Source organism: Dreissena polymorpha, chromosome 6, assembly GCF_020536995.1.
Source record: "Dreissena polymorpha isolate Duluth1 chromosome 6, UMN_Dpol_1.0, whole genome shotgun sequence".
In the NCBI taxonomy this organism is placed as follows: domain Eukaryota; kingdom Metazoa; phylum Mollusca; class Bivalvia; order Myida; family Dreissenidae; genus Dreissena; species Dreissena polymorpha.
In genome coordinates this window covers 28,807,214-28,822,304 of record NC_068360.1, presented here as the reverse complement: position 1 = coordinate 28,822,304, position 15,091 = coordinate 28,807,214, and the positions used below count along the sequence as shown (strand labels likewise).

Genomic DNA, 15,091 nt, shown 5'->3' with positions numbered 1-15,091 from the left:
CGAGGAAAGTGTCGTCCCTGATTTGCCTGTGCGGATTGCACAGGCTTATCTGGGACGACACTTTACGATAAACAGATGAACCGTGCTCTGGGAAAACGGCTCTAAATGCATGTGCGTTGAGTGTCGTCCCCGATAACCCTGTTTACTCCTGAAGACAATTTCCGTATAAACTTTTTTTTTAAAGGACTTCATTAACCCATTTATGCCTAGTGGACTCTCCCATCCTTTTAAATTGGATCAATTTATTTCCAAAATTAGGGATGTCTAATATATTTATTTCTAAATTTAGAATATTTCTTACAAAAATTCCTTTAAGCAAACATCTGGGTCTACGCTGTTTGCCAAGGCCTTTTTTCTAGACACTAGGCATAAATGGGTCAAACGAAATGTTTCAACAAAAGCTGAAAGTGTCATCCCTAATTAGCCTGTTCAAATGGCACTGAATAATTTCTTAAAACACTGTATCCTAACATCGCGGCTTAAATATATATGGCTCATGCTCTGGGAAAGGTTTTTTTATGCATGTGTGTAAAGTGTTGTTCCAGATTAGCCTGTGCAAAATGTACAGGCTCATCAGGGAGGACACTCTCCGCCTAAACTGGATTTTGCTAAGAAGAGACTTTATTTAAACAGATAATATCATAATAGCGGAAAGTGTCGTCCCTGGTTAGCTTTTGCAGACTGCACAGGCTAATCTGGGGCAACACTTTAAGCACATGCATTAAGCCCCCTTTTCACAGAGCATCACTCTTATTATTAAAGTGAGTTAGCGGGATTACAGACTGAAAGAATCCTTGATGGAAATGTTATTTTAAGTTGTACTTTGTATTTTATTTCAAATTAATTTCTCTATATGAACTTCAAATCATTCATAGATTTGTCTCACACAATATTAACTATTCAAGCAATATTGACTAAAAAAAATTTATTAATGAAAAGGAATTTCCCAAAGTTTTCCCACTGCGAATATTGTAAATACAGGCCCGGACTCTTTTCTTATATTCTAGGTAATGGTAATATATCAACATGGTCCGATGTATGCCAGTAAGAAATTAACCTTCCTATTGTAGTGTCCCGAAAACGGATGTTTTGTAGCAAACATAAAAATGGGTACACAAACCCCTGAACAAATTGCGAGCAAACAAAAGTAACACTAACTTATAGTTAACGTAGTTTATTCACTGGTCATTCAATAAATAAATGCAACGAAAACAAAAGTAAACAATAAATAATTCAGGTCTTAACAATAAATAGCAGCTAGAGTAAACAGGGACACATTACATCACTATACGTGATTTAAAATGACAAAGTCTTAACTCTTGTCAACATAGACAAATAGCAACATATATTTACAATATTTACACATGTATTGAGTTTATATAGTTTGGTACTTTTAAAAGCTTGATATTGTTATTAACAACTAATTGATTATTTTTAATGTTATTTAAAAAAGGGAAATAAAAAGTGTCAGTAAAATGACAAGTCAGTAAAAATAATCTATATGAGCTGTGGTCTGTGAAAAGGGGGTTTAATGTATGTCCGTAAAGTGTCGTCCCAGATTAGCCTTTGAAGTCTAAACACTTTCCACCTTAACTGGATTTTTGCTCATAACAGACTTTAGACAAAAAATATCATAAAAGTGAAAAACTGCGTCCCTGATTAGACTATGCGGACTGCACAGGGTAATCTGGGACGACACTGTATGCACATGAAATAAACCTTTTTTATACAGAGGACAGCTCATATATTACATTTTGTGAGATTACTGGGTTACCATTGCTGAGTGCACATCTGATACCAGTAACTGACAACTGCCCTACCAGCAAAGGGACAAACAACTAACTAACTTTCATAATAATAGTTAAATTCTAGTATTTATAATGCAAACATTGACAATTTCTTGAAGACCTGGTGTAAATTAAATCACTGTACTGTTTGCGCACATTAGTATCTTTTTGGTGACAGGGTGGGGTGGGGGGATCCTAGTTAAAACTAGTTTTTGAAATACAACATTTTTTTAGTAGAAGTGTGAGCGTCTAAGTCACAACACTGTTTCCACATAATAAACGCAACAACATTTACAACAACAACATCAACAAACACTGTGTTATCACTTATATGCCTTAAATCATTATCTTATATCTAGACTTTGTAAAATCAACAACAACTTTAAAAGTATACACAACTTACAAGTTCACACTACCCATAACAATATCATAAATTTGTATTGCATATTCTATATCAAAGGCAGTAGACTTAACAATGAACAAAAACATATATTGTATACACGAATGTGCATTACAGATTAAACAAAAGTAAAGGACACCTGTCTGTATTGCCTTATTAAGGACACCTGTCTGTATTGCCTTATTAAGGACACCTGTCTGTATTGCCTTATTTTAAGATTTTATAGTGAATACCAATCTTAAACCCAATTCATATAATCCTGACAATTCTTGTTATTTAATTTGACACTGTACCTAATTCATATAATCCTGACAATTCTTGTTATTTAATTTGACACTGGACCAAGCAATATAAACTCAGATGAAAACCAATATTATTCATCATACATTATTCTTTCCGGGGTCCCCTTTGACACGAAATCAAATGTCCAATGAATTTTGAAGTACGAGGTTTAATATCAGATAATACAAATAATACATGTATTTAAGAGCATAATGAAATAAAAGATTTTATGAATCCATCAAACTTCATTTCACCAAAGATAAATAAAACTATAGTACTTCAAAATAACTGGAGAATAAAAAACTGATAAAACCACCATATTACATGAAAGTGATACAAAAAAGTAATTGGTCTTTTTTCTTAACTGATAAAACTTATAATCTTCTATTTCTTTTTCAAATGTTCAATAGAGGGATTTCCACAATAAACTGAATGCATTTTAATAAAATATGAACTGATGTATGTATATTATGTAAATAACTAGAACAAATAAAGCAGACCGGAAACATTTCAAATTGTTAAGCGCACAAATATTGTCCTCTTGTTTTACATAATTGATTTATAAATGCCTTAACAAATATACAAAGAAGACAAAAGGTTACATAAAATATAATAAATTTCACGCCTTAGAACTCCTTGATTTGCACACAAACCGGTAGTGCAATTGGTTACAGTTTAGATAATTATTTTAACAAGATTCAAATTGTGATACTCTTATAAAATGACTAGAGCTAATCAAAGTTAAAAGCACAAGATTTTATCTCACACAGGAATGTATTAGTACTACAACACTCTGCTTTCAACAACTGATACACTTGATATAGAAACCTGGCCCATTTACTTATAGATACTTAACTAAACATACTTTATAAAGACATAACAGATACAACTAGACATGTATCACAGACACTGATGTCCCAACGACACATGTTTGGACACTAACAAATCCACAATTATATACTACAATGGACAAAAGGTGGCAGTGGATATGGTGTCCGCCTAGCGGGTTACAGGTTCCATACCCACTGTGGTAGCGTTCTTTAGATGTACCCAATAGACACCCAAGTACTGGTTCTAGTCCAAGGAAAATAACTTAAGAGTGTTTCAAATAAGCCTTGGGCTTTCTATGCAATTGAGCTGAAATATGTAGGACATGAATGGACACAAGACAAATCCACTGTATATTCTTCAGTACATGAACATGGCCATAATTCAATCAAAACTGGGCGCAGTGAAAAAAAAACTAGTGACCTCAAAATCAATAGGGGTCATTTTTCCTTTATTTACATTCATCTACACATGAAGGTAATTCATATGTGAAAGTTTGGGCTAGATTAAACCTGCAGTTAAAGTGAAGGTAAAATTCCTTTTTTACAAGTCATCTTCATATTAAGAACATTCAACTGTGAAGGTTTGAGTGTGATCTACCCAGTTTTTAAACAGGAGTTCAAAACACAAGCTTTGGGACATACATGTGAATGAACAAGTGCAATAATGCCACCCACTCTCTGTGGGATTAAAAAATATAAAAATTGTTAGCTGAAAATCAATTCATACACAATTCTTAAAATTGTAAATCGGGATTTAAAAATCACAAATACTTATTTACACTTATAAGTACATATTTGTATACATATTGCACATGTGACCAATTTATAAAATATTCCTTAACATTCATATAGCAATTATTAAAGTGCCTTTTGTTTAAGCAATCTTTTCATGCATGCTTAAAATACTCTTAAAGACTGGAATGATATTTCGAACTGGAATGAAATTTAAACATGCATAAAAAGAAAATAGTTTGTAATTTAAAAATATATCTTGTTTAAAAACATAATGGAATCTAAAATTAGATTACTTTTTGGAATGTATTTGATGGATTTACATACAAGTTTACAAAATGTATATAAAAAAAAGATGGAATACATTGAACTAAATGAATTTTGAATTATAAATTTGAACTTAAAAATATACAGTGAATTATTCTACAAATCTTTTATTAGATTTACAAAAATGCAATCTTGCATTGTAAAATATTCACTTATTTTAAGTAGGAATTCAAAAACAGAATTCCATAGTCTCAAACATATACTAGCACACACAGTACAGCAAAGTATGACTAAGTATTTATTTCTTGACCTTTGATCTTGAAATCGACCTTGGGTCAGTGGACTGGTTTTTCTGCAAAACACTGTTTCGCCATGGTCAACAATTAAACCAAGGTATCTAAAGATCTGTACCTTATGCGCAATTAAAATGCTGTTTTCAAACAACTCAGGATAGAATTCTTCAACTATTTGACCTTGAACTTTGACAAATATTCACTCTTTCTATCAAGCACTGTCCCAGACATGACATGTCCTGTATAAATCATCAATATCAGACCATACAATTTTACCAAGCACAATTTTGTGATCAAAGCTCCTAGGGCTCCAAATGAAGCATGTACCTACACTGGGTCTTAAATGTTGCTCTTATCAATTGGACTGGTTACAAATGAGTAATATGCTACATAGAGCTTAGTGCCAGCAGCGCTCGGTAATAGACCATCGTAAAGCTTAACATTGGCTGTAGTATGTGTTTTTTTCACAGTTTATGAGGTCTCTCCACGACTGAGGCTGCATTATGTGACGACCTGGAAGATTTGCTGTAAGTCTTGTTGAATGGCTTTTAAATGGCGCTTTCATCCACTGGACTGGTTGCACTATATCCACTGGAATGACTGGTTTGGTCCGCCTGACTTCCAGAACCTGAGACGTAAATGAATAGAACTGCATTTGACCCTTGCTCTAGGAAAATGGGGTTTAATGCATGTGTTTTCTACACAGGCTTATTTGGGACAACACTTTCTGCTTGAATGGTATTTTTTCATTAAAAGAAGTATCTTATAAGCAACAAGAAATGTGTTTGTCAGAAACACTATGTCCCCTTCTGCGCCGCTTTGACTGAGTATTTTTGACCTTTGACCTTGAAGGATGACCTTGACCTTTCACCACTCAAAATGTGCAGCTCCATGAGATACACATGCATGCCAAATATGAAGTAGCTATCTTTAATATAGCAAAAAATATTGCAAAATGTTAAAGTTGGCGCAAACCAACAGACCAACCAACAGACAGGGCAAAAACAATATGTCCCCCACTATAGTGGTGGGGGACATACAAATCCAGTTTAGGTGGAAAGTGTTGTCCCTGATTAGCCTGTGAAGATACCTCAGGCTAATCTGGGATGAAGATTTACACACATGCATTAACCCTTTGCATGCTGGGAAATTTGTTGTCTGCTAAAATGTTGTCTGCTTAATTTCTAAAATTAGCATTTTTTTCGAATTATTTTTCAAAGAATACTATCAGAATAGCAAACAGTTTGGATCCTGATGAGACGCCACGTTTTGTGGCGTCTCATCTGGATCCAAACTGTTTGCAAAGGCCTTCAAAATTCGGTTCCCGCACTGAAAGAGTTAAACACCTTTTTCCCATAGCCAGGCTTATATATTAGGAATTTTAAAAGTTGTTTGTTTTCATTTACCAAACAGACCCTATTTTTCGGTTCCAATTATGCATATTTTGGGGGGTATTCTAGGTTTAGTTAAGATCCTTCTTAGATTATGCATTCAATAATAATTACTAAATTAACTTTGACATATATTGTATGTTGCATAATACCTTGTAGGTTTTCCATCATTGAACATTCATATTAATTGGAAAATATATTGCATGTCATAAAAGCATGATAATTATGATTTCACTATGTTATTTATTACATTTATAATTTTTAAAAGGATGGCAGTTCAACAGACTTATGGCAGTTGAACAAACTAATGATAATAAAACACAACTCATATATATAAATAAATAAATACTTAAACAAACTTGCATTTAGAGCAAAAGTCAAAGAAGTAAATGCATGAATGCAAAAAAAACACAAAGAAAACTATTAGACATGTGTCTGTAGGAAAAGGATTCCAATGTTCCCCTTAAGTCTCACAACTTCACCAATATTGCCAAAATATCCAGGCCCTGTGTTCACAAAACATTTTTGCAATCAAAAATCAATTTTGCTTGTCATTGAAAATGGATTTCCATTGTAGTTGATACACAAAAATGAAAATCGATGTCAGTTAAAATTGATTTTCGATTGCAAAAAAATCCTATTGTGAACACAGGGCCAAGTGCGCAACATAAAATGATGCAAAGCTTCATCACTCAAGCATCAAACCTCTGCGATTTCAACATGCACAAATCTGACTGATGGACAGATTCTCTGATGGACAGACTGGCAAGTGCAAAACTAAAAGTGGGGGCATAAAAAACAAAATCATATACATGTCGCCTACTGAATGTAATAAGTCATGTAACTGACATTTTAATACATTTCTACTTTTTTCCATTTTTGTGTTTATTAAGGTGACATACATCAACTGTTAAAATATTAAGTCAACCTTTTTGGTAAAAATAATGTTTTTATCAAATTTTCAAAATTGACATAACAAGCACATGTCATTTTCTGAATGTAAAAAGTAGCGTAACTGACATTTTGTTAAATTTTCAGGAGGAGCAAAAATACGTTTTATTTAAATAATAAACATTTTTCTGTATTCAAATTTTCGGATAAGTATTATAATAACACTTGAAAAACGAAACAAAACTCCAAATTGATATGTCTTTTTTAAAACAATAAAAAATTAAGAAAGGAGCAGTTACCATAATTTCAACACTGAAATATTTTGAGCGCAAAAAATAACGTAAGTGCTCTTACTGTATTTTGCTTTATATGCTTTCCTGAACAATTCACAAAATGTCAGTTACCCTAGTTATTACATTCAGTAGACGATGTATCAAAAAAACAAAATTATATACATGCATAAAAAACAATTATATACATGTAATAAAAACAAAATTATATACACGTGTTATTGTTTTGTATATTCATGTATCAAAAATCAATATGTACTTCAAGGTTTACCTATACTGGAAACCGAGGCCATCGATCTTGACCCTGCGTTGGCAATCGGGTCGAGGTAGGTAGATGGTACCCAGCCTTCCTCGTTGGTGGTCATGTGATGCGCGAGCCACCAACCTGTGCTACCTGTGCGCAGGATCTCGACCACATCACCCTCATGCAAACTCATTTCCACGTCGTCAACGGCAACGTAGTCGGCAATGGCGACAAACTGCTGTAGGTACGTTGGCTGAATAAAGAACGTGGTACAAATGTGATCAAATGACAGTGTTCAATATTACCGGTATTTGACAATTATGACAAGTGGTCTTATACCATGATCACAGTCAAATTATTTTTGCCCATTACTGTATAATCTTTCATTAATGTGTTTACTTTCAAGTTATTTTAAATATGATATTCGCTCTGGGAAAACAAGGCTTAAAGCATGTGCGTTAAGCGTTGTCCCAGATTAGCCAGTGCAGTATGCACAGGCTTATCAGGGACAATTCTTTCCACATTTATTTAATTTTTTGTTAGAAGGAAGTCTCTTCTAAGCAAAAATCCAGTGCATGCGGAAAGTGTCATCCCTGATTAAGCCTTTGCAGACTTCACAGGCTTATCTGGGACGACACTAACTCTTTCAGTGCTTGAACCGAATTTTGAAGGCCTTTGCAAACAATTTGGATCCAGATGAGAAGCCACAAAACGTGGCGTCTCATCAGGATCCAAACTGTTTGCTATTCTGATAGTATTCTTTGAAAAAAAATCAAAGAAAATGCTTATTTTAGAAATTCAGCAGACAACATTTTAGCAGATGACACATTTCCCAGCATGCAAAGGGTTAAAGGCACATGCCTAAGACCCTGTTTTCTCGGAGAAAGGCTCATTTATTTTAAGCACTTACTGACATAATTCATATATATTACTTTTCATTTCCAAAGATCTAAAGCATATGTATCTGTTTACTGATTTATTAATTGCTAAATTGGCGAGGGAGGACGGCATAATATGACAAACATGTTTTAACAATTACTGGTACTTCACTGTTTATTTCTATTTATTTTTTTCAAATATTTGCATTTGTGTATTTGGATACTTGCTTGTTGCGTTAAGTGTTTAAAATTGTAGAACAGAGTAATATATTCAGAATGTTTGAGGTATTACTCATATGACTGATTTGAGGGTTTGCAATATGTATAATTCTTGCCATAAAAGTGTTGGGCCAATATAAAAGGGGCTGCATTTTACAAAGCTCATAAGGTATCTTAACTGATGTTGATAAATTCAGAGCATTCTGCATACAAAAGGGGAAAAAAATGGACAAAAATGATTTGTTTAACAGTATTTAATTGTTTAAAGCATAAAGCAAGGATGCATAACCACACAAGACACTTATGGAGCTTAATAAATTTTAGCGGACTTTAAGTTCATTAATATCCTCTAAAATGCTTCGTAAAAACAAGCCCGTTTCCACACCTCAACACCTCACTCACCTCCAAAGGTGACACATGCTGCGCGGCCTTCCTCTCAGTCTCAGGCTCCGAGTCCGTGTACTCCACGTCGGACCACCTGTCTCCATTCTCCCGTGACTCGGGGGGACTCTCAGGGCTCATCATGGCCAGGCCCACGGGCACAGTGGAGGTCGGGTTGCCCCCCGAGCCCTGCCGGTTCCGCCAGCTCTCCATCCCACTGTCGCTGCCTGACCGGGTGGTGAGGTCCTCCGACGAGTGTTGAATGAGATTCAGCTTATTTACTGGGAATAAGCATTGAAGGGTTGATTTTTTTTAAGTATTATGGTTAACATTGTTCAGAAATGGAACTAAGCATTGACCCTGTTTACAGTAACTGTTTGGCAGGATCATAAATACTAGAATATGTCTAAGAAATGAGATTCAACTTGCTTAATGTGAACATGGCTGGCATTTACAAGTTAATTTTTTAACCCTTTCCTTCTCAGATACACATTTGGACCCATTAAAGTCCATTAGAAAATAAAATTTAATAACAGACTCCTCAAACTAGATTCAAGATTGAAAGCCTTTATTTCCAACACTAAGTTACTTATTGTGTTTACAATAAATCTGCTTGACTTGTATACAGCAAACAATTATACTTGTCTGCCCTTGACCCCAATCAAACAACTAACATCCTTTGGATTAGCAGAGGTGAAAAATAGAATAACATAGTAACAAAATAACTTAGAAACAAAATAACATTCAAATTTTGAAACAAAGTAACATTGACACTTTGAAACAAAATACCTTGAAACTCTGAAATACAATAATATTGAACCTTTGAAACAAAAAGGAAAAGTTCAGGCCAACTTACATTTGATTTCATCAAACTGTCCCATGAGGACCTTTTTGATTTCTTTCACCCAGTAGTCCTTCACTTCCAGACTTCTGGCCTGCAACAGCAGATTGAAAACTTGTTTATAAACCATAAAGGACTAGTCAGGTTGAAACTTGGTTACATAACACAAACTAGAGCTTTGTTACAGACTTGACGTATACCCCCACGTGCCGCATTGACACAGACTATTTTGCATGCTGTCTTCACAAAACAAGAGAATCAAATTTATGGCAATTTTTAAGAATTATAATGCCATTATCATTTATGGCCATTTCGACCTTTGAACTTTTGAATTCTTTCGCATGACATGCCGTCCAAATTTATGGCCATTTTTTTACTTTTGAACTCCAAGTGTGACCTAGACCTTGGAGTTATCAACATAATTCTTTCGCATGACACATCGTCCAATGATTGTGAACAAATGTACCTGGTATTTTAAAAATCTCACAATAAATGACATAGTTATGGCCCGGACAAGATCATTTATGGCCATTTTTGACATTTGAACTCACAGTGTGACCTTGACGTTGCAGATATTGACGTAATTCTTTCGCGCGACACACCGTCCAATAATGGTGAACAAATGTGCAAAATAATTTTAAAATCTCACAATGAACAACATAGTTATGGCCTGGACAAGCTCATTTATGGCAATTTTTGACCTTTGAACTCAATGTGTGACCTTGACATTGGAGTGATCAACGTAATTCTTTCGCGCTACACACCGTCCAATGATGGTGAACAAATATGCCAAATGATTTTAAAATCTCACAATGAACAACATAGTTATGACCGGGACAAGCTCATTTATGGCCATTTTTGACCTTTGAACTCAATGTGTTACCTTGGAGATATCGACGTAATTCTTTCGCGCCACACACCGTCCAATGATGGTGAACAAATGTGCCAAATGATTTTAAAATCTCACAATGAACTACATAGTTATTGCCTAGACAAGCTCATTTATGGCCATTTTTAATCTTTGAACTCTAAGTGTGACCTTGACCTTGGAGATATTGACGTACTTTATTCACGCGACACACCGTCCCACGATGGTGAACAAATGTACCAAGTTATTTTAAAATCTAACGATAAATGACATAGTTATGGTCCGGACAAACTTTCGGTTTAAAACACACTAAGTGACCCCTTGACCTAGTTTTTGACCCGGCATGACCCATATTCAAACTTGACCTATACATCATCAAGATACAATTTGTGACCAAGTTTGGTAAAGATCGGATGAAATTTCGGGACAGACCAACAGACCGACAAAGTGACTCCTATATAGCCCCCATTACCAATTGTAATGGGGGTATAATGACAGGTCAGATTGAAACTTGGTTACAAAAAAACAAAGGACAGGTCAGATTGAAACTTGGTTACAAAAAAAAAGGGCAGGCGATGTTGACTGGTTTTGATAAAACTTGGTTACAAAATACAAAGGACAGGACTGGTCAGGTTGAATGGTTTAGAAAATTGAGTTAAGTTGCATTATGATGTTTGTTGTAAAAAATTCAATCATCATTAATTGTAATCCAAACATATGTCTTTGATAGTGTTCATAATTAGAATGGCTCCAATAAGTATAAGCTGTAATAATCTCAACATTTAGTGTACACAGAATAAAAAGACCTGATTTTACACATAGATGCTCTTAAGCACACATAAAAAAATATTTATTTTTTATTTCTTTCAAACTTCTGGATTTACTAAACATTCAACTTCAAAGTTATTAAAGAATTGCAGAATATGTAATAATATTGTTGAATGGACAATATTTTTCAGTTTTAACTTTTTTCCATATAGAGTGGTATCAGAATTCTAGTAATGAACTTACAGGAAATGTATGTTATAAATCTGCCGTAAGAAATGCAAGAAAATGTTTCTCATAATAAAATGATTGACAATATCTTTGTGTATATTATTCAAGATGTTGATGTAGCTGCCCTGTTAGGAAAATGGTTGTTACATGCTGTTCTGGTTTCAATCTCCACTCCAAGGGAATTCAAGTTTTATTGGGGGGTCACCATACCTGAAAAGCTGTGTTTCCTAAAGACTAATAAGTAATTTATGTATGAGAGCCTAAACAGCGCAGCTTCAGGTGCATAAACGTTATAATACACACACATATATATATGAACCAACCACACTCTATGAAAAGGAGATTTAATACATTTGCGTTAAATGTCATCCCAGATGAGCCTGTGCATTCTGAACAGGCTAGCAGGGACAACACTTTTCCCTTTCATGATAGTTTTCGTGATAGAAAGTATCTTCTTAACAACAATCCAGTTTAAGCAGCAAGTGTTGTCTCTAATAAGCCTGTTCACAAGCTAATCAGAGACAACAGTTTCTGCTTAAATCTGGGATGAAACTTTACACAAATGCATTAAACCCCGTTTTCCAAGAGTGATACCCACTGAACCACATACCTGTACAATGTACACTTCCTCACGACCTCTCAACCAGAGCTCAAACTTCTTCTTGTCTCCTTTGATGTTCTCTGTTAATCCTACCTGGTTACACTGAAACACATACCGGTATTATGTTCAAGACATATTGAAATTTTTAAAATTATACAACTGATAATTGTATTTTTGAATCAGTAAATATCTTGGTTTTAACCATAATCTGTTTATGTTCCTATCATTGCATCAGAACCTAAGGTTAACAGAGACACAGTCAAGTCTTGGTATAGAAAGGAGCAAGTATCTTGTGTCTGGAATCTCCGAGAGTGGGGATCAAACCCGGGACAACTCAATCATCAGGCAAACACCAAATCAATTTTACATTTACAACATGGTAAAATCTTTCATTGTTTTATTCCATGTGAACTAATATTATAAAATGTCTTGTGAAAGTATATTCTGAATTATAATGCATGTTATGTGATCTTGAACAGTCTCCACAACTTCAGAAAAAACCATCAAATAAGGACAGAGGTTTAAGCACAGCAGTGTTATATCTTAACAAAATGATACAGTGGCCTGGATATGTTGTCCACCTAGCAAACAGACAGCCCTGTGTTCCATGTCCACTCAGGGAGATCTCCTCTTAAGACACACAGAGTCATACTGGTTCAACCCAGGAAACTGACTCAATAACATCTCAATAAGTGCTGGGCTTTTGATGCAATTGAGCTTCAACAAATACCAGTAGGTTAACACTAAGACTGCAACAGAAAGGTTGACTATTGTGTTGATTAATTAAGGATCCATTGATCATTTTCTGCTCAGGTACTACTTCAAAGTACCCCACATACTCTTGACTACCAAGTAACCAGGGTATGGAAAGCATACTAAATAGTACCCCATAGTATGGCCAAATGCCTTAAAGTGTTTTTTTCCATAACCAGGGTACATCATAATATACTTAAAGCCAACCTGAGGTCTTTAGAGAGTAGTACTTGAGCCAACAAAAACCAATTAAGCTTTATGAAGTGATAGCTCCTTTGTTATTTTAAAAGCATTTGTTCAATGCAAGCTTAAACAAAAGATGTGTTTGTCAGAAACACAATGCCCCCTATTGCCCCGCTTTGAAGCCATATATTTGACCTTTTACCTTGAAGGATTACCTTGACCTTTCACCACTCAAAATGTGCAGCTCCATGAGATACATGTGCATGCCAAATATCAGGTTGCTATCTTCAATATTGCAAAAGTTATGACCAAGGTTAAAGTTTGGAGGCTGCTTTGAAGCCATATATTTGACCTTTTACCTTGAAGGATGACCTTGACCATTCACCACTCAAAATGTGCAGCTCCATGAGATACACGTGCAGGCCAAATATCAAGTTGCTATCTTCAATATTGCAAAAGTTATTCATTATTGCAAAAGTTTTACCAAGGTTTAAGTTTGGAGACAGAATGACAGACAGATAGGCCAAAAACAATATACCCCCAATCATTCAATCTGGGGGCATACAAATATACCAATATACCATAACTCATTTTGCAAATCAATCCTTTTAAAGGAACTTGATACAAAGTGTGAAAAAACTGCCACAAAGCTATTCACCCGTAGCATGTTCTTGTAGCAGTACGCGTCTCTGCTGTCTCCGTGCACGTCTTCCTTCTGTTTGCACAGCAGGATGGCCTTCTCGTAAAGGAACACGTGACGCTGCATGGCTTTGAAACGAATGTCGCGAATCTTCTCATGCTTGTGTTCTGTCCATACACTGAAGCTGCCCTGCATCAGCAGCTTGCCCAGGTCTGATAGGTTACCCTGCAAAGGTCACAAAGGTCAATTGCACGCAAAGGTCACAGTTGAAGGTCAATAACATTTAAATGTGAATAATTGTGACAATGTGTGCTGTGTTCATTCACTGAAGCTGCCCTTATCAACTGCTTGTCAAGGTTACCATGTACAAGATTTTTGAAGTCAATTTCAAGGTCACATAAGAAATGTAAATATTATAAGGTCAGCAACAATGAAAGGTAAATGATTGTGTCAATGTGTGATGTGTCCATTCACTAAAGCTGTCCTTCATCAACAGCTTACCAAGCTACGATAGGTATCTTTTCAAAGGTCTTATTAGAAATGTACATGAACGGTTGCTAACATTAACATTAAATTATTGTATCAATGTGTGTTGTGTCCATTCACTGAAGTAGCCCTCATCAACAACATCTTCTAAGTCTGTTGTTTGTTTTCCCTTTTTTTGCCACTTTCAACAGCATTTCAGTAATATCACAGTGGTCTGTTTATCAACACTTTCCTGGGTCAGCTGGTTTACAGTGCTTAGTGCACATACTTATGCCACAGTCTGAAAACTGCCCATTTCGAATCAGAGGTAGGCAATTAAGGCTGTAGAAAGGATTTCAAAACAAATACCCACGCAAGTAATGTGGCTGGGCCATGGATCTTCAGATTCGGATAACAGCTTACAAAAGACGTACAAAAACAGCATTCATGACACAAATGCAAGCACAGTTACAAAGAACCATGGAACAAATGCAAGCACACTTACTGGGAAGCCCACAATGGCGACATGGTACATGCTGTTGTTGACGATGCGTACCACCTCCAGCATGGTGTTCAGGGCTTCCTCCAGCTGATCCTGACAGGTTTTGTTGTCCTTTGTGTACTTTAGCATCTCCTGAAAACAAAAAGATATAAAAGATTTAAAACCAACATTTCTAATTCACTTCTGCCACGGATTTGGGTTTAGGGCATAAACAGAGTATTGAAAAATCAAATGTTGACAACAGACGACACACAATGGACAAAATGTTATCAGGGAGCTTAAAATAAGATAGATTAGCCGCATTAAAAGTGACAAAAGTAAGCGCATTGAAAATATATATCATACAATAATAAACAT

General features: G+C 35.3%; 1 protein-coding gene and 1 long non-coding RNA gene across 10 annotated transcripts in view; one reads left to right on the top strand and one right to left on the bottom strand.

Moving 5' to 3' along the window:
* The window catches only part of LOC127833954 (uncharacterized), a 387,168-nt gene that overhangs the window by 254,263 nt on the left and 117,814 nt on the right, over positions 1-15,091 (top strand). The gene's annotated exons all lie outside the window — the stretch shown is intronic.
* The window catches only part of LOC127833929 (guanine nucleotide exchange factor DBS-like), a 97,472-nt gene continuing 83,539 nt past the window's right edge, over positions 1,159-15,091 (bottom strand). For 4 of the 9 annotated variants that reach the window (XR_008027687.1, XR_008027686.1, XR_008027680.1 and 1 more), the window contains exons 18-25: positions 14,738-14,866; positions 13,786-13,992; positions 12,201-12,293; positions 9,742-9,820; positions 8,907-9,166; positions 7,435-7,660; positions 2,474-5,219; positions 1,159-2,424 (exon numbers count right to left, since the gene is read on the bottom strand). Coding sequence is in view for 1 of the 9 variants with exons in the window: in XM_052359446.1 (XP_052215406.1) it covers positions 5,140-5,219; positions 7,435-7,660; positions 8,907-9,166; positions 9,742-9,820; positions 12,201-12,293; positions 13,786-13,992; positions 14,738-14,866 (1,074 nt within the window). In the remaining 8 variants the exon portion in view is untranslated. Of the gene's footprint in view, positions 5,220-7,422; positions 7,661-8,906; positions 9,167-9,741; positions 9,821-12,200; positions 12,294-13,785; positions 13,993-14,737; positions 14,867-15,091 lie in introns of all 9 variants that reach the window. The other 5 variants (XR_008027682.1, XR_008027683.1, XR_008027684.1 and 2 more) reach the window with 5 other exon arrangements.